The following is an 18,788-nucleotide window of genomic DNA, read 5'->3' as shown; positions in this document are numbered from 1 at the left end:
GCAACATCAGAGTTAGGGAGGGTGTCGTGGGATCAGTCGTTTTTTAGATGAGGTGCCAAATAGGACAGATAGTGAGCAGGATGATTCTTTTTTACTTGTCAACACTATGAGTAAATATCACACTTAAGGAGGCTCGAGGTATTTGTTTTCTATCAAGCGATGCCACTGGTGTTTATTATGTTTTGACACATCAAGCACAAACTGAACAGACGACTGACGTTTCCCCTTATGAGTCCTCAGACGAACGACCGAAATGATCCATTATTAGCAATAATTCTGCTTAGTCCAATGATAAACCTTGAAATCAGCCCTCTGTATCTCTGTGTTAGCCCTGATGGCCGCATCTGTCACGCTGAGTACCTCATCACAGCCCAATTAAAGATGAATATCCATCCAGTGTTGTGATTGATACTTCAGGGCTGCGACTAATGATTCTTTTAATTAAGGCTGTGCTAATCAATAAACAATGGATCAAATGACTGTGATGTGAAGGGAATGGCTCATAGTGAGAGTTACCATCTGACACTGCAGTTCTTCTCAGCTCTGCAGAACGCTTTAGCACATTTTTGCTTGTTGTTTTGGTTTCAAGGCCCACAGCGTTATTGTTTCTTACTGTACTTATCAACCCTGTTTCCAACAAAAAGGTTCTGATAAACACAACCGGGGGGCTGCAAGTCCTTAAAACATCTTAAAATGTCTTTAACACACATTTACCAATAAAAGGTAAAAGTATTAGATTTTCCTAATTCAGGTTTTTAGGAGTTGTTCGAGGCCATAAACAGCAAAAAGAGAGTGATTAATGGACTTGCATTCATCAGGTGGACAGAAACTCAAAATAAATGTTAACCTCCTTGTTTGCTTGATGCAACAGCATAACTACTTTATAGTAGACTTATAGTAGTATCACGGTATAGCAGGGTATTTAAAAATCCCGAAAGTACGTTTTTCGACACCATCATAAATACAGGCTCTACTATTTCTATTAAACTCACTGTAAGTAGTGCAAAGCCCGCATCACCAGCGCTCAGTCTACGGTCTCTACTGGTGAAACAAGCAGCTGAGCTGAAAGACACTGCGACACCTTGTGGTAGAGGGATAAGTTACAGGACCGTAAACAGCCGGTGGTCAGCAGACAGAGAGAGACCGTGGAGAATAACAGCATGTTTTTTACATCTCATTTGATGAATTAAGGATTTATTTTGACCAAACTGGAGGTGGTGATTGTTGAAACAGTAGACTTACTAACTACATTACTAGTAAGAGTATCCAAGACAGTTTGGGTGAGTTTTATTTTGTTTCCATGGCATTTAAATGAAATGTGTTTTATGATGAGTTAACGAGCCTTACTCTTTTACTCTTTTACATCTTTATGTAAGGTTTGACAACAATTTTTCTGTTTTATCATGTTTCCTGCAGTGGTCCTGAGGCTCATGTGGAAGTCTGTGGACAAGATGAGGTGTTTCAGGAAACGATCCATGTTGCCCTTCCTTGGCTTCCTCATCACCTTCCTCCTCCTCTTCAACCTTTACATGGATGATGGATACGTGCTGGTAAGATTGAAATTTGTTACCAAAACATTGTGACTTTAAATGATTCAATCCAGTCATTAATTGTTTGTTTTTTTTCTCCACTGTATTAATTTAACAGCTTTAGTTTCGTTACAGGTTGAGATTTTTGTACACAAAACATGAAAATGTACAAGAAGAGCTGAAACAGTTATTCGTTAAATCATTTTGTCAAATAACAGAAAATTAATTGGCAACTCTTCATATTCATTTTATGTACATTACTGTACATTTTTGTTCTAGTCTCACAAATATGAGGACTTGCTGCTTTTCCGTTTAATTTAAAATGTATTTTTAATAATTAGTTGTTTATACTGTTCGTTGGACAAAACAAATACTGTGTAGGTGTCACTTTGGACTCTGGGTATATGTGAAGGCATTTATCACTGCATTTTCTAAATGTTTACAAACAAAAAAAAATGTTGATTAATGGAGAAAATATAAATTAATTAATTATTCCAGAATTAAAATAATCATTAGTTGCTATCCTTATACAGAATAGTTCAAAATAAGCTCAAACTCAACCAGCTATAACAATGAAATCCTGCTTTTACTTTAATGCATGAGTAATACAATGTCTAATATATAATGATACATGTACGATGTACGTAACATCTGAGTATTTCCACCACTAGTGGCTTTTATTCATTGTGTTCTTGTTATTTTTAATTTCAGGAGGCTGAAAAAAGGCAGCTGGGAGAGACTCTGATGCATCCTGCAAACTCTGAGAGATACGTCCATACATTCAGAGATCTGTCTAATTTCTCTGGGACTATTAATGTGACGTATCGCTACCTTGCGGGAATTCCTTTGCCACGCAGAAGTAGGTATTTCCACCCACGAGAAAGTACTTTGGTGTTGGCTTTTGTTCCATGATGAAGTGACTGAAGTGATTTTTGTCCACAGAGTATCTCACCATTGGTTTGTCATCTGTCAAGAGGAAAAAGGGGAATTACCTCCTGGAGACAATCAAATCCATCTTTGATCAGTCCAGTTATGAGGAACTCAAAGAGATTGTGGTTGTGGTCCACCTTGCGGACTTTGACCTGGTCTGGTGTGAGAACCTGGTGCAGGAAATCACCAGGAAGTTTGCCCACCACATCATAGCCGGACGCCTCCTGGTGATCCAGGCCCCAGAGGAGTACTATCCATCTCTGGACGGGTTAAAAAGGAACTACAATGACCCGGAGGACAGGGTCCGTTTTCGCTCCAAGCAGAACGTGGACTACGCTTTCCTCCTCAACTTCTGCACGAACCTCTCTCACTTCTACATGATGTTAGAGGACGACGTGCGCTGCTCCAGGAACTTCCTGACGGCGCTCAAGAAGGTGATCACCTCCAGAGAGGGTTCGTACTGGGTGATGCTGGAGTTCTCCAAGCTGGGCTACATCGGGAAGCTGTACCATTCCAGAGACCTGCCGCGTCTGGCTCATTTCCTCCTCATGTTCTACCAGGAAATGCCCTGCGACTGGCTCCTCATCCACTTCAGGGGTCTGCTGGCCCAGAAAGACGTGATCCGCTTCAAGCCCTCACTGTTCCAGCACATGGGCTACTACTCCTCTTACAAAGGAGCGGAGAACAAGTTGAAGGACGACGATTTTGAGGAAGACTCCATAGACATTCCCGACAACCCTCCTGCCAGCCTTTACACAAACATCAACGTCTTTGAAAACTATGACGCCACCAAGGCTTACAGCACTGTTGATGAATATTTCTGGGGGAAGCCTCCGTGCACTGGAGACTTCTTTGTCATAATCTTTAACAAATCAACTAAAATCAGCAGAATTAAGATTGTGACGGGCACAGAAGACAGACAGAATGACGTTCTTCACCACGGCGCTCTGGAAGTTGGACAGAAGTCTGTGGACACTAAACAGGGACGGCAGTGCACATCCTACATCACATTAGGAGAGTTTAAAGGTGGAAGCATCGAGGTTAACAACGTGGACCACAAGATCGGCTTCGACATCGAGTGTGTGCGAGTCGTCGTCACTGCCAGTCAGAAAGAGTGGCTCATCATAAGGACTATCAGTTTATGGACCACACAGCCTGTTAGTCAGTTTATAAAGTAACATTTTTAAATAGTCATCTATATGTACAGTATTGATTTTAAAGGTTCATTTTGGACTACTTATGGGATTCAAAGCAATCCATATTTTCTTGGGTTGTTCAGAAATCTGCTGTATGTTTTCAGTGTGAAATATTAAAATGACAAATATGTACAGTATGGAGCCTTTATACGTATGTTCATTTTCCTAAATCTGTATATAAAATTGTTCATACATGGCTGCTTTCTTGTTTTTTGTTTGTGATAGCGCCTTAAAGAGGCATGCCACAGAATCTAAGCTTCAAAACTTTGACTTATAAATGGGCTGTTTTCTAACATTTTTATGCAGCAGCATTTTGTGTTTGGGTTGTATGTCCATCACTCTGTCTGTCTGTCCATCACTGTCTGTCTGTCCATCACTCTGTCCATCACTCTGTCTGTCTGTCCATCACTCTGCCCGTCTGTCTGTTGCATTCTCGTGAATGTGATATCTCAAGAACGCCTTGAGGGGATTCCTTCAAATTTGGCACAAACCTCCACTTGGACTCAACGATCAACTGATAAGAGTTTGGTGCTTGGAGGTCAAAGGTCAAGGTCACTATGAACTCACAAAAGATGTTTTTGGCCATAACCTAAGATTTATACTAATTGTTAGAAACATTTACACAAATGTCTCAGAGGATATAATGATGAAGTGATTACATTTTATATCCAAAAGGTCAAAGGTCAACTTCACTGTGACATCATAATCCTAATATCATAATATTCATAAACACTTTTCTAGCTGTTGTTAAACCATAAATTATTACGCTAGTTATGAGTTATTAAAATCATAACTCAGGAACAGAAGGGGCGATATTTGGTCAGATACTGAAACTGGTGACACTAATCTTGGACGTCCACCTTGAAACTGCGCTGGTTGTGTGATGATGTCACAGACATGGATGTAAACTGTGGGACAACTTGCAGGGCGGTAACTCTAGTTATAACCTTGTTGCAGACGTCAAAATCACTTGTCAATGATCAAATTTGAATAATGAGGAAAAACAAAATTGTGATTCAGTCTGATTGTCAGGATTATAAGGAAGTGATTCACCCAGCCTGGATTGATAACTGCCTTTTGCCCGGTGGCTGAAAATAATTGAGAATGGGTTCAGTGCTGCACTGTTTCCTTCATCTAAAATGAAACATAATCTGAAAAGAAAAGGCCAAGGAGGAAAAGTTTTAATGGCTCATTAGAGTGCCCTGCTGTGTGATTCTGTCAGGACTTTTGAGCAGCTAAGGGAGAGCCATCAGAACGAGCCTGAGGACCTGATAATGATATAAGAAGTCGTAATTGCATCTCCATCTGGAAGTGTCAGAATATGCTTTAAAAAATCATGAATTTCTTCAATCAAGTAAAAGGAGTCAGCCAACTGTGTGAGGTGACTTGTTTCTCTACGAATCAGCTGGCAGAATCTTGACAATAATTGCCGGACTCCTTAATGAGTGGAGGTAATTTAACTTTTTTGGAAATAGTTTCCCACTAAGATTTTTATTTTTTGAGGGAATTTTGAGTTTGCAGATTTGGAGGTCACCAAACAGCTGGTACAGCTGACATTTTTCATAGCTTGACATTATTTGTCATCATGTTTAAAAAATTGTTGCCAAAAATGGACCTTTTTAATAAGAATCTCAGCCGCATCTGCTGGGTTTGTTTTAAATGTACAGAATTAGTATGAGCTTGGACCACGGATGTGTCATAAGAGCTTGAACTCTCTTAAAACCTCGGTGGCTGTGACTTTATTTAATTTGTGTCCTTTGGTGCCATCTGCTGGGTAAAAGACAGATTGATACAAAGAAACCCTCAGAGAGCTCTCTATCAAAAATATCTCAATTATTGATTTGAAAGTGTAAAAACAAAACCTCACATGGTGTTATAAATTGTTTGCATTAGTATTATATTGACCCACCCTGATAAATTTCTAACCCACTTATTTGAAGTGTGTGTGTGTATGTCTGCATGTGTGTGTGTGTGTGTGTGTGTGTGTTTTCTTTTATTTGTAGTAAAGAGTGATTTATTATTACATTTATACAAGTTATTACATTATTGGCAGCAATTGCATGTCGATGCATAAATTGACTTTATTTAATCAAATCAACTGAAATTATTAAGATTTTATGACACTTACCAATGTGTTTTTATGTTTTTTTTTTCAATTTTTTTTCATTTATTTTATTTTATTTTTATTTTTGTCTATTAAAATAGATAATATAATACGTTTTACAGGATATTTCTTTTAATGGCAATAGTAAGATGCTTAGTAAGCTTTTGCTGAATATTTAAGGAATATTTCATCCACAAAATTACCATTTGAATGTCACATAGGCATGCCATGGGACCTCGATTTCATGAAGAAAACTTTGTTTTTCTTGCATGCCTTCATGGACACAGCATGGGCTACATAATTTTATCAAAACATCCCATTACAGTAATTTGCAGAACTTTTTGCAGCTATAGCCAAACCAAAAAATGAGTTTTTTGTTGAAAATTAGACTTAATGACAAAGAACCAACCTTTGTGGTTATGAAGTCTTTTAAGTCATCAATTAAAAAAACAAAAATGAAATCAGTAGCTCAGATACACTTCGAGTTTTGTCTGATTCCAGAATAAAATTTGGCAAATTGCACCTTTTTTAAGTTGGCAATGCAGTTAAAAGCAGGTTTATTTTAAGAGTTTATTTAAGTGCAAAAAACTTTTTTCACTTTGCTAATTAATTGTTTTGGATGCAGATTGGGACATCTTGGTTTGGAAAATTAATGTAGCTTTCCACAATCAATCACCATGGAAAAAGATTACATATCAGAATATCAAACACACATGAAGTGTCAAAAAAGAATTTGGATTAAAATGTAATTGTGCAGAGTTGAAGTACTGATACGATTAAATGCAGTTTAGTATTGTGCATACTTTTGTGTTTGAGACAGTTTTAAATAGATAATTTTGAGAAAAAAATACTTCTGGACAAGAAATTGGTATAATTATAATCTAGTTAACCCCATTTTGTGAAGGAGAATTACACTTGAATTATACAACAATACCTTGTACTCTGTCATCAAAATTGCAGAGGGGCTTGATTTTTATAAGTGTAGAAAAAACATTCTTAAAATAAAAAACAGTGGGAGCCTTTTAGATTTCAACAACCACATTTTAGTGTGGACCACGTTTTTAAAAAAAATAATAATAGTTATAATAATTAATATCATTATTGTTATTTTGATACTATCATTGTTATTATTATTATCATTATCATTATTGTTACTATTATAATGATTATCCTGAAATGACGTGGAGGTGAAACTATAGGCCGCACTGTGACGTCATCAAACGGCGCCCGGATTTTGTCAACACAAACAGCCAGCGGTGAAGTTTGGACGCCTGCCTCTGCTGTTATTTGTTGTTTGGTAAGAAAAGAAGCTTCTTTTATCGTGTATTTCTTATCGTATTATTGTATTTATTTAATTTAGTTCTTATCTTTATATAGAGGGAATTTGGCGTATTCACGCATTGCTTTATTGAATGGTTATTTTCGTGCTAAAGCTCGTTAGCATGCTAAGATTAGCTTGTCATGTTTGAACCGAGGTTCATTGGTGGGTAATATCTAAAGTTGGGTGTGTTTTAAGGGCGTTTTAAAACGAGAATAATTGTGATATTTACCACAGTGACGGGTGAAATATTAAACGTCCTAGCTGTTAGCTTACTGATAGTTTGGACGTCATTATATAATGCTAAGTAAGCTGATGCTGCTGATGGTGAACACATGGTTGTTTATCTGAGTTAACAAGAGCGATAAAATTCTTAACCATGGTTCTGTTTCAATTGAGATTTCATACTTCATGTTGCCAACTGTTAGGTAGCGGCTACAGGAACTGATCACGTGGCTTTAGCTGATGTGACAGTATGTGTTTATTTATGTAAACGGCAGCTCTCAACGGACAAACAGTTTCACTTTCGATAGCAGTGATAGTAACTACAAGGAACCTACAGCTGTTCACCTGCTCCACTGATGTAGACAGGGGTGTGTGTCTCTGCCTCCTTCTTTCATAAATCAACAATCAGCTCCTTGGTTTTACTAACGTTGAGCAGTAGGTTGTTCTGTGCACCACTCTGCAAGATTGTTGATTTCCTCCCGGCATGAACTCTCATCGTTGTTTGTAATATGGCCGATGATGGTGATGTCGTCCGCATGCTTCACAGTAGAGTCCTCCTGATGTCTGGGAGTGCAGTCACAGAACAGAAGGGGGCTGAGCACACAGCCCTGAGGGGCTCCGGGGTTGAGCACTAATGTAGAGGTGAGACTGCCAATCCTAACTCTCTGAGGTCTGCATGTGAGGAAGTATGTATCCAGTTGCAGAGTGTTGTACTGAGTGTTAAGTTTTCCAGTCATCTTCATGGGAGATACTGTGTTGAATGCTGAGCTGAAGTCAACAAACAGCATCCTGATGTAGCTGTTGTTATTCTGCAGGTGAGTAAAGACTGAGTGAAGAGCAGTAGATATGGCATCCTCTGTTGATGCATTTTGTGCTGTGTTCAGATGCCCCTCACAAGTTTTTTAACTTTTGAAAGATTTCTTTTAAAAAAAAGGAATGAAAGACAATCAGCATCTTGGTAAGATAATTTTTTTTAAAGCTAGGGGAAGTGTCTAGGGGGAAAAGGTTAGGGAAAACTATATAATTATCCTAATTACAAAACAAAGATAGAAGTATTATATTTTTAATCACTTTTTCCAAGTCTTGCTTGCCTTTTTTAGACTTTCTTTTTCTTCAAAAAAAATGGGTCAATTGTGGTCTGTGGAGGAATTTTAAACTGCCCCATCTTGTCTTTCTGAATATGTTATATGCGGCCCACCATGCAATATTGATTAAGCAAGAAGGATCACCTTTGATTTTTTCTGTTCATTTCATGATGCAGTCATACAGTTTGTAGACATGCACCAAATAGTAACTAAACAGGTGGAACTACTCTGTGTTTTAATAAGCAGACGGTAAATAAGCAAACAAACACCTAACAACGTACATGTCCTGCTAGGGAGTAGACATGACCATAGCAAAGAAGCATGAAGTCAACAGCAAGTGCTGCCGCTTTTAGGAGTAGTGCAAAATTAAATACTTTTTCACTGAAAGATGAAACAGTTGCTTTTTTCTCAATTTTATGAGATTTTTAATTTTTATTTTATAACCCATATGATGCAAGAAGCAGCTGACCTTCCAATATTTTTGTAAATTGTGTATTTGGAGCCCTCTAACACAGGCAGTCATACGGATATGGATGAATATGTTAAGTTTAAAGCATCAGCTCTGGTTATCATTTTACCCAATAGCAGTCATAAAGATTATACGTATATGTACATTATGACATGATTATGCCTCTGTTAGGGGTTATGTGTCAGCTGTTGTTTTTGTATATCCATTTATCTATTTTCAGTCTATAGCTTTTTATTTTTAGTCTTTTGTTATATGTTTCTGGTCCTTGACATCTGTTATTTACACTGCAGCTTGTTTCACCTGCTGTTGATGTCATTTTTGATTGTTACGGACGCTGCTCGTACTTGGGAGAATGCCAAGCGGTTCTGTCATTCACAGGTGGATGATTAATTTATTTTGTTTCTGTTGTGATTGTATACTGTGCTTCCAAAAAAGTATTATTGTTTTGCCAGTTTCATGTAGAAGAACAAGTAGTTGTAGTTGTGGGATGAACTGAACTTTGACCCAGATCTTGTTATCCAACATCAGTGGCTGAATGAGAGCAAATCACCTTCCCAGAAGAGTTAAGGCTGTTATAGTAGCATGTTAATGATCATATTTATGGGACGCGTTCAGCAATTGCATATGAGCGTCCACATAGCTTTTAGTCATATGGTGTATCATCAAGTTACTAGTAGGCAACATACTGTAATTGGTCTGTGATTGGTAATGCAATTATTGAATGTTTGCAAGCCAAGAAATATAGTTTTTCTGTACAGTTTTTGATTTGATTTGAGCTTTGCTGTTGACTTTGTTCGGTTCATACTGTTTCAGTGACAGCATTTGTGTTTCCTAAAGTTTTGATTTTATTTTGCTATTTCTTGTCAGTTATCTGTTTTAAATAAGGAATCTTTAAAATAAAGAAGTACAGCTAGTAGGTGTTGCCTATAAAATGTGAGTGCTCATGCCTGATAAATATAACCAGAACCTTTAGGGCTTTATGACATGTACTAAAATATTATCAGCCCTATCTAAAATTTTCTCTCTGCATGTTGGACCTGTGAGTCAGTATTTCTCCTCATGGAGGAGAAGAGGAGTTATGAAGTTACTGCAAGCAGAAACATTACATAATTCCCCTCAGTATTCCACCCGTACCCATTTTGGTTGAGTCATTCTGCAATTTAATTTAAAACTGAGTTTGTGGAGCACTTGAGGGATACTTAAGATGCCAGCTTTAACCTAACCTAACTTTCATCAGAAAATGGTGAATTAAATATTTTGTTTTGGTTCATAGAATTTGTTTTCCCGTTTACTTCAATAACTAAATACTAATCACAGTAAGCAAATCTGAAAAATTCTGATGAAATTGCAAGATTTAGATCTCACAAATCATCAGTAAATATTCACACTTCATTTGTTTTTAATACAATACTGTATTTAATGTTTGCTGTTCATTGGCCTGATGTGTCAAATGTTTAACAGACATTTTTCAGTGCTTTAAAAGTACATTGAAACTCAAAGAATGGAAATTTGGTTCACAGTTGTGTGAGAGTGGTCTTCATGGCTTCTAGCTGCATTTGGGTATTTTTACATACACAGCAAGTGTTTACATGAAACCACAGCTTTTAATGAGAGAGCAGTCAGGCTTAAGAAAGGCCTGTCACAATAACTACTTTCGGTGGACGATATATTGTCCCAGAAATCATTGTGATGAACAACATCATTGTTATTTTTTAATACCCTTTTATACCACTGATATAATGATCTTTATTTGCCACTGATATAATAATATAATCACATAAAAATGCAAGTAAACCATTTCAAAAAGCAATTAACTTCTATGTCTTTCGAAATATATTTACATTGGAATTAGAGTGGATTTGTTCGTAATATCCTAAATATATAAAACCTTAATACATTTGTGTATGTTTTTTTTCGTGTGAGGAGCTGAGCCAACCCACTGTGAAACTCCAACGTGGAGAGCAGGTGAGGTGTAGGTGCTGTGAAAAAAAAACCAAAAAAAAAAAACGCTTAGGTGCTGTGCCCAAGTCTCATCATGGTTGAGAAAATCCTGCTTTTTTTTATGGCATCATGACATACTGCATACTGTCATTGAAAACGCCTGTAAACACAACTGGCAATAATTAGCGAAATATGGATATGAGCTGGATATTTTTTGCTGACCTCAGTAAGTCAATAACATAGTTATTGTGACAGGGTAGGACAGATAATATGTTGACTTTTCAATCACACTGCAGATTTTTTCAGTGATTCAACTCAAATAATTGGTGAAGTCTAGATTGTCCTAGAGAGATAAGTCTTAAAAGTCAAAAAATGTTTTTGACTTTGAACTGTTTGTGTCCCACCAGGCTCTGCAGAGCTGAATGAGGTGCAGCCTCCTGCCAGGTCTGTTTGGTAAGTGCTGCTGCTGCCAGGATGGGCCAGCAGCTCTCAGGTCAGGCGGTGATGACCCGTCTGCCTGAGAAGCTGGTGAAACACGTTGGGCTGGTACGTGAGAGCGGCTACCTGACCTACGAGGAGTTTTTAGCGAGAGTGGCCGAACTTAACGATGTGTAAGTCACAGTCTCTTCTTGACATTAGTAAGATGTTATGTGCAAACATACAGCTGTTTTACCTGAATGCATCTGATGTTTCATTGATTTTCTTCTTGGCTTTTAGACTTTTAGGGCAAAACTCTGCACAGCTAGCTTCAGCACTATTCCTCCATCAAGGCTCATCTTATTCCCCAGACACAGGCCCTGCTGCTGCCAATTTAATTTTAGCTTGCTAGCTTTCAGAAACAGTAACTGTGAAGCAGGATATTTGGGTTTAAGTGAGTTATTTTCAGTAGCGAAGAAGAAACTCAGAATGAAGATAGCATTTAGATAAATCGAGCAATAATTTATGCAGCATAATCTAAGCAATTATGAACCGCATTATGTCGTCAAGTCGAGGAATATCCAGTGCAGAGCTGCAGGTTTTCTGAACCAACCCATATTTTCATGGATTTGAATTTACTCCAGAAAGCCCAGTTAGAAGCACAGCTTTCTCAAAGAGTAAAAAGCACCCAAACTGCAGGGTGCACACAATAAACAGCACATAGCAGTTTGACAAGAAACACACTTTGCATTTTGGGAAAACGCCCAGCTGTATTATTTATGTTGGTTTACCTCTACAGCTGTGTTCATAGCATAAAGCAAGGCAAGTTAATTTAATAGCATATTTCTTTTGAGCTAATATCCTGCTTACTCTAAGCAAACAAGCCAAACATGTTTACAAATGACCCATGATTTACTAACAAGCACAATGTAGTTTGCAAATGAAAAACAGCATAAACAAACGAATGCATTTCGCTTTGCAAATATAAAATGTACCTATCAAATTAAATTATACACCGTATTTCTACATCATGCTTCAGAAACAAACACAAAATGTCTTACAAGTACAAAAAATATATTCTACAAACATGAAAAAATATCACATGACCTTTGGCAGAATTTTTCTGCTGTTAATAATGCTGGGATTTTCTCACAAATGTCCCCAGTCATTCTACATCTGAAGCATTGTTACATTGTTTCTGAAGCATCGTGTAAATATATGTTGTGTATTTATTTGATATTTGTTTGTATTTTCAAGACAAAATGCATTAGTTTGTTAATTATTTTTTTCATTTGCAAACCACGTTGTGTTTGTTAGTAAATGGTAGGGCATTTGTTAAATGTGTTTTGTTTGTTAAGTTTTGGCAGGGTATTAGCTCCATGCATTTTGGCATCAAGGCAGTTGAAAGTGCTCCTCATAAAACTTCAAAAGCAGCAAGACAGAGTTCAAAAGAAGGACATTATAAAGGGACTTTTTATAATGAATTAAAAACACAGAGAGCAAGAGCTAGAGAACAGAAGAAGAAATGAGCTAAAACTATACTAAGACAGGTATAAAATACAAGAACAGAAGTTACAGTGTTCTGTAAGAAACAAATACATGTATGAGCTAGTAAGAGACAGCGGCAAGTCACAGAGTTTTTAGCCTTGATTTAAAAGAACAGAGTTGTAGCAGATCTGCAGCTTTCTGGGAGTTTGTTCAAGATATGTGGTGCATAAAAAAAGTTGCAGCAGTAAAAACGACGCAGAGTACTTTCTTTTTGAACACATTCTCTCTCTCTTTCTCTCTTTCTTCTTCTGGATCTCGCTCAGTACGGCCAAGCTAGCGTCTGGACAGCAGAAGCACCTGCTGTTTGAGGTGCAGCCAGGATCTGATGCCACGGCCTTGTGGAAGGTGGCTGTCAGGGTCCTCTGTACGAAGGTGACACCAAAGACAGTTTTGAACTCATATCAAATGCCAACAAGAGCATCTGCACACACCTTTGGTTTTGTGTAAGGGAGAGAAAGAGAGATGGAGGTAGAGAAAATGAACGTGTAGATTAGGCTTGGGCGTTATCTACTTTTTATACCTTTTATAGCTTAATGACATTTCACAGGGCTGTTCATTAAATGACAGTATCTGTGTTTAAAAGACAAACAGTAAAAGCTGCTGGTGACAGAAGTCACTTTCATGTATGACTTGTGTAAATATGAATGTAGTCCTGCAAGCGCTCTTAGCTCATTTAGTCGAATAAACTAAAATCTTTAAAAGAAGTAGTTTGGAAAGTGAAATACAACAATAAACCTAGTAGGCTTTGACTGTAAAAATGTGAGTGCACACGTCTGCTAAAGAATATAATCTAATTTTTTCTCTTTACGTGGCACTTATGAGTCAGTTTTTTTCTTCATGGAGGAGAGGGGATATGAAGTTATTGCGGGGAGAAAGATTACACGTGTTCCTGTAGTATTCCACCGGCACTCATTGTGGTTGAGTCACTGTGCAATTTAATTTTAATGGGAATACAAAGCTGAGTTTATGCAGCACTTGCAGCTACAGTATGATCGAGCTCAAATGTACCAAACAGAGCTAAAACGGAGCTTTAAGTTTCATTTATACTACAAATTAGTACTACATCAACCTAATCATGTTTACTATTCCAGGATAAACATGCTCTTTCAGATGCTTTCATTGACAGATTTTTTTAAAACATAGAAATAATCTAGTTTAAGATTTAGAAGCTTCACGGAAATAAACACCTGCATTAGCTGCCCTAAGTCCACACTGGCAAAACCCAACCACCTAAGAGCAGTGTAGGATTGTAACTGCATCTGTGCATACAGTTCACTACACCAGTGTGTCAAGTGTGAGTCATATTATTGCATTTGCTTCCTCCCAGATCAACAAGGAGAACGGTATGGTGGAAGCATCACGCATCATGAACCTGTACCAGTTCACCCAGCTGTACCGAGACATCACCAGCCAGGCTGCTGAGGTGCTGTCTGTAGAGGGCGCCACCGAGGGCCCGTCTGCCCAGCTCCCTTCCACAGAGTCCTGCCAGGCCAGCATGTGGATGGGCAGGTATGTAGGTGTACGTGAAGCGGTCCCTGAAACAGTCAAAGACCCCATCACTGAATGAGTCTTTTTTTACATGGAAAGAGAGTTTTCATTGAAAATCATCATTTTCTTTTACATTCATTGTTTCACATAAACATACGTAAAAGCTTGTGTCTTAAATGCATTACATCAGTGATACTCAACTTGCTGTCTGCGGGACAAATCTGCCCCCCCCCAGGCCATTTTTTACTTCCCAGTAAATAAAATTGATTCACACTAGAAATTGTTTTTGTAAATTTTCTGTATACATAAGATGCCAGAGTCCAGAAAACAGCTTCAAAATAGAGCTTGTTTGTCAAAAAAAGTGCAAGTGGAGGATCCCTGCACTCCCTGACAGAGGCCCCAGTTAAGCCCCTAATGTCCCTAAACCCTAGAAATATCCTTAAATCCTAGAAATGTCCTAAAATCTTAGAAACATTCTAAAATTCTAGAAATGTACTCAAATCCTAAAAAACCTCCTAAAACCCGAGAAATGCCCAAAAATCCTAGAAACATCCTAAATTTCTTGAAAACTCCTAAAATCCCAGATACGTCCTAAAATCCTACGCACATGTATGGGGTTGCTGTTACTGGCTCCTGGCCTCCTGTCAATTTACAAAAGGGTCCCCCAAGCGAAGCATGTTGAGTATCCCTGTGTTACATGCTACATCTACAACAGTCCCAGGACTCCTAAAAGAAAAAAGTCATGACCACTCAGATCAACCTTGAACTGACTATGGACCTCTCAGCATTTTTATCCATTTAATGACCATCTATAATGGGAAAAACTTAAAGGTGCTGTAAAGCTTGGAGTTGGTGATAATTATCTTGAAGGTTTTTGCTGATTTCTTTGGTTTCCAGCTGTGAGACAACCTGGACATTACCTGCACACCATCAAAGACATAGTTAGATTGAGGCTGGTTAACACAGTGGAGTCTTTAGCAGCTTAAGAGCCAGATATTTGATTAATAGTAAAAGGCTGCTTTACAGTCAACTCTCATTCACCCTTTCAAACACTCAGTCACACACTGATGGCAGCAACCCACCATGCAAGCTGCTGGCCTGACCATTATAAGCCACTCTGGGTTCAGTGTCTTGCTAAAGGACACCTGAACTTGTGGACAGGAAGAGCGGGGGTTGTACCTTCAATCCTGTGATAATGGCCGCCACATTTTGATCAGGAGTGGGCCAAGACCCAAATCAGAACTAAAAGGAGAGTGAACGTTGGACTTGCATTAAGCAGGTGGGCATAAACTTTCACCTTGAGTCCTGAAATGGCCAAAAAATCAATGAATGCAGTTTTCTCTTACTCACCACAGGTGTCATTGCTGCTGGACAACAGAAAACGGGTCTTAAATGTCCCACAAGCTGCATAAATGCTTAGATTTTAAAACTTATCTTGCAGCAGAATGTTTATCCCTCTGGATGAATTCCCATCTTTCGGGGGAGCTGTGAAAGGCTGAGGGGATTGTTTTTACACTTTAATGCATTTTTATAACACAGAGGGACATTTTCTCTGAAGCAAATCATTTGATTGAAAACCATCAAGATTCATCCAACATCAGGCTTTTCATTACAAAATACCATTTTTTTTTGTAAAAACCGGTACCTTCCTCCCTAGAAAACAGTTGGACGTATCTCTTTTCTGGTTGTGTGTGCATGCAGAGTGAAGCAGCTGACAGATGAGGAGGAGTGCTGCATCTGCATGGACGGAAAGGCCGACCTTATTCTGCCCTGCGCTCACAGCTTCTGTCAAAAGTGCATTGATAAATGGTGAGTTGATATAAAGCTTGACTCAATTAGATCATTCTTCTATTGCTGTGTGAATCACATAAACGTGTCACAGACACATTTAAGTTGCCCAAGATGTGATCAAATACTGACAGTAATGATTACACACTCTGTTTCTACAGGAGTGGGCAGAGCCGAAATTGTCCGATATGTCGCTTGCAAGTGACTGCTGCCAATGAATCGTGGGTAATGTCTGATTTCCCCACAGAGGATGACATAGCTGGCTACATCCTCAACTTGGCTGATGAAGCGGGCCACCCACACAGGCCTTAATGCACGGCACATTGAGGCAATAGATGACAAGAGAAATCGACCTGCACCAAGCAGACTTAACATGTAACACAAAAAGTCACATTCACTGAGGAGGAGATTTTCCCCAAAAAGATTACAACGCAGAAGAAACCGGCAGGTTTTCCTACTCCTTTAGTTCTCAGTGACAGGTTTGGAAAATAAAAACCTTGTGTCTTTTAAGTCCTAAAACAAAAAAAATCCCAGGATGCTCTTTGTAACCCAAGTAATTGTTGATGCTTTATGGGAACTGTGTGTGATAATCCGTTGTCTGAAGTGAAAATTCAGTATTTGCAATATGTTATAATACGTTATAATTTATTGATTTAACACACAGATAACCAGGAGGACATGTTTTTTGGTAAATTTTAACTGTAGGAAGATGTTTGGTGGGATTAACTAGGCACTCAGAGTCCTTTACAGGTCGCATTTTCAAGACCCAAACCAGCACCACGACATGCCATACCGCCCACGTCCTCTGCACATATGACCTATTAGTTAATTTGCTTGACTCAAAACTGCAAATCCTATAATTACCATGAAATGTTTAAATCATTTGGTTAGGCAGTATGATCAAAGTGATCAACTTGGGTCATCCCATACATGTGAAACAAAGGTATTTCAAGAAATACAATTTTAATTAATATTTTTGCCTATTCTCCTATTTGCCTATTCAGCAAATTTTCACAGTTAACTTGCCCCGTTAGTGAAACACTGGAATGAATTGATTTGAATTGATCAATTTCCAGGTGGTGCAGAACACATAATTTCAGCAGGGGATTAAAATGTTATTACATTACATTACAATATACTGCCATTTTTCTCAATTAATTGCAATATATTTATCATCCAACACCCAGGATCCAACCCGCACTTTTTTTTTTTTTCACACAGAACTGGACCTGGAAATAAAACTAAGACAAAATGCCACCGCAAATCCAATTTTTTTGCCCATGGTTACCCGAGCTTATGCAGAACTCTGATCCTGCATCGGCTCTTATATCTGGCGAGGGTTGACAAGTGTAACACATATAGTTCTACTTTTCAAATTTAAATGAATAGTTCGACATTTTGGAAACTAAATGTCGAAAATTTATTCGCTTCCTTGGGGAGAATTATATGATAATACTCATATCACTCTAATGTTTGTACTATAAACATGAAGCTACAGCTTAGCTTAGTTTAGCTTAGCTTAGCTTAGAAAGGAAATGGTGCAAAGAGCTTGCCTGGGTCTGCTCAAACATAACAAAATCCACACGTTATATGTTTGTTTGTATACCTTCTTTCTGGTATGGTTAAATAAGTGGGATATGACTTATTACAGCGACCTTGTTACGTTTGCCAGGCTAGCTATTTCCCCCTGCTTCTAGTCTTTGTGCTAAGCTAGGCTAAGCTAGCTGACCCCTGGCCTTTTATTTAACAGACAGAAATGAGAGTGGCATCTGTCTGGTTTTAAGTGCAAACCTAAGACAAAGAGCTGTGTAAAACTGAATTTATTTTCCACTTGAAAAGCTATTCTGTAGTCTGTGCAATGTAGCCCTGCATGTTTATACTCCACATGACATGCCTTATGAGCCGTGTTATGTGAACCAGATATGAACAGATGTTCTGATCCACGTCAGAGCCTGACAGAGTGACTGATTATTGTCTTTTGGGTGTACAGAACTAAATAGTTTTATATGATTTTAAATGACTTGGCTTGCTGTGGCATCTTCTATACTGTTGGAAATAACCACTATTTGTCGTCTATGCTATTCTCAGCTTTTACTTTGTATATAGTTTTTAATTTACCATAATTTTATTTTGGTTATTTTAATCTGATTGCTGTATTAGTAATGTAGTTTACACTCCCAAAACAGCCAGTCTCATCTTTGCTTTGCTTTGCTTTGTCATGCCTTTGAGTAAACATAACTGATTTATTAAGATAGGCAGCTTTTCAGTTACAAAGGAGCTCTTGTATATTTCAAGTAACATAGAATTTAAAACCACAAAATAGTTTTATTTTAGATAAGTATTTCTGTCCTGGTTCTCGGATCACATGAATCACAGTCAGCACTGTCAGTTTAAGAGGATGGAGGGTCGTGATTTATGAGGACTAGATCTGGACTGAAGTATTTCAGAAAATGTGAAAATGTATATACCCTAATTCTCATTAGGGTGATAAATATCTATTTTACTGAAATGTAATGCATTATTTAAAGTTATAAAGACAAAGAAGGCTAATTTAGTGTGTTGTTTCTGACATTCAGCGAGATATTCAGTTTCACATTTCATCACATTTAGATAATTTAATTGATTTTTCCAACTATAACATTTTTAATTATTATTATTTTTAAGTATATAAGCATTTTAATTATATAAGCATCATTATTTTTAAGAGTTGTCATTTTCTGAATAGACAATTAATTTCTCTTCATGTAATA

The 18,788-nt window shown here is 37.8% G+C and overlaps 2 protein-coding genes across 2 annotated transcripts; both read left to right on the top strand.

Moving 5' to 3' along the window:
• The first annotated feature begins 495 nt into the window (after positions 1–495).
• On the top strand, positions 496–3,637 carry LOC121950129 (alpha-1,3-mannosyl-glycoprotein 4-beta-N-acetylglucosaminyltransferase C-like). The gene is made up of 4 exons (XM_042496049.1): positions 496–505; positions 1,417–1,550; positions 2,241–2,388; positions 2,472–3,637. Exons 1-4 carry the CDS (start codon positions 496–498, stop codon positions 3,635–3,637), a joined length of 1,458 nt encoding a protein of 485 aa, XP_042351983.1.
• Positions 3,638–6,987: 3,350 nt separating this feature from the next.
• On the top strand, positions 6,988–18,579 carry rnf141 (ring finger protein 141). The gene is made up of 6 exons (XM_042495366.1): positions 6,988–7,056; positions 11,205–11,408; positions 13,026–13,134; positions 14,090–14,271; positions 15,952–16,059; positions 16,200–18,579. Exons 2-6 carry the CDS (start codon positions 11,272–11,274, stop codon positions 16,348–16,350), a joined length of 687 nt encoding a protein of 228 aa, XP_042351300.1. The 5' UTR covers positions 6,988–7,056; positions 11,205–11,271; the 3' UTR covers positions 16,351–18,579.
• Positions 18,580–18,788: the final 209 nt, after the last annotated feature.

Source organism: Plectropomus leopardus, chromosome 11, assembly GCF_008729295.1.
Source record: "Plectropomus leopardus isolate mb chromosome 11, YSFRI_Pleo_2.0, whole genome shotgun sequence".
NCBI lineage: Eukaryota > Metazoa > Chordata > Actinopteri > Perciformes > Serranidae > Plectropomus > Plectropomus leopardus.
The sequence above is the reverse complement of the archived record's forward strand: the minus strand, read 5'-3'. Positions and strand labels throughout refer to the sequence as shown.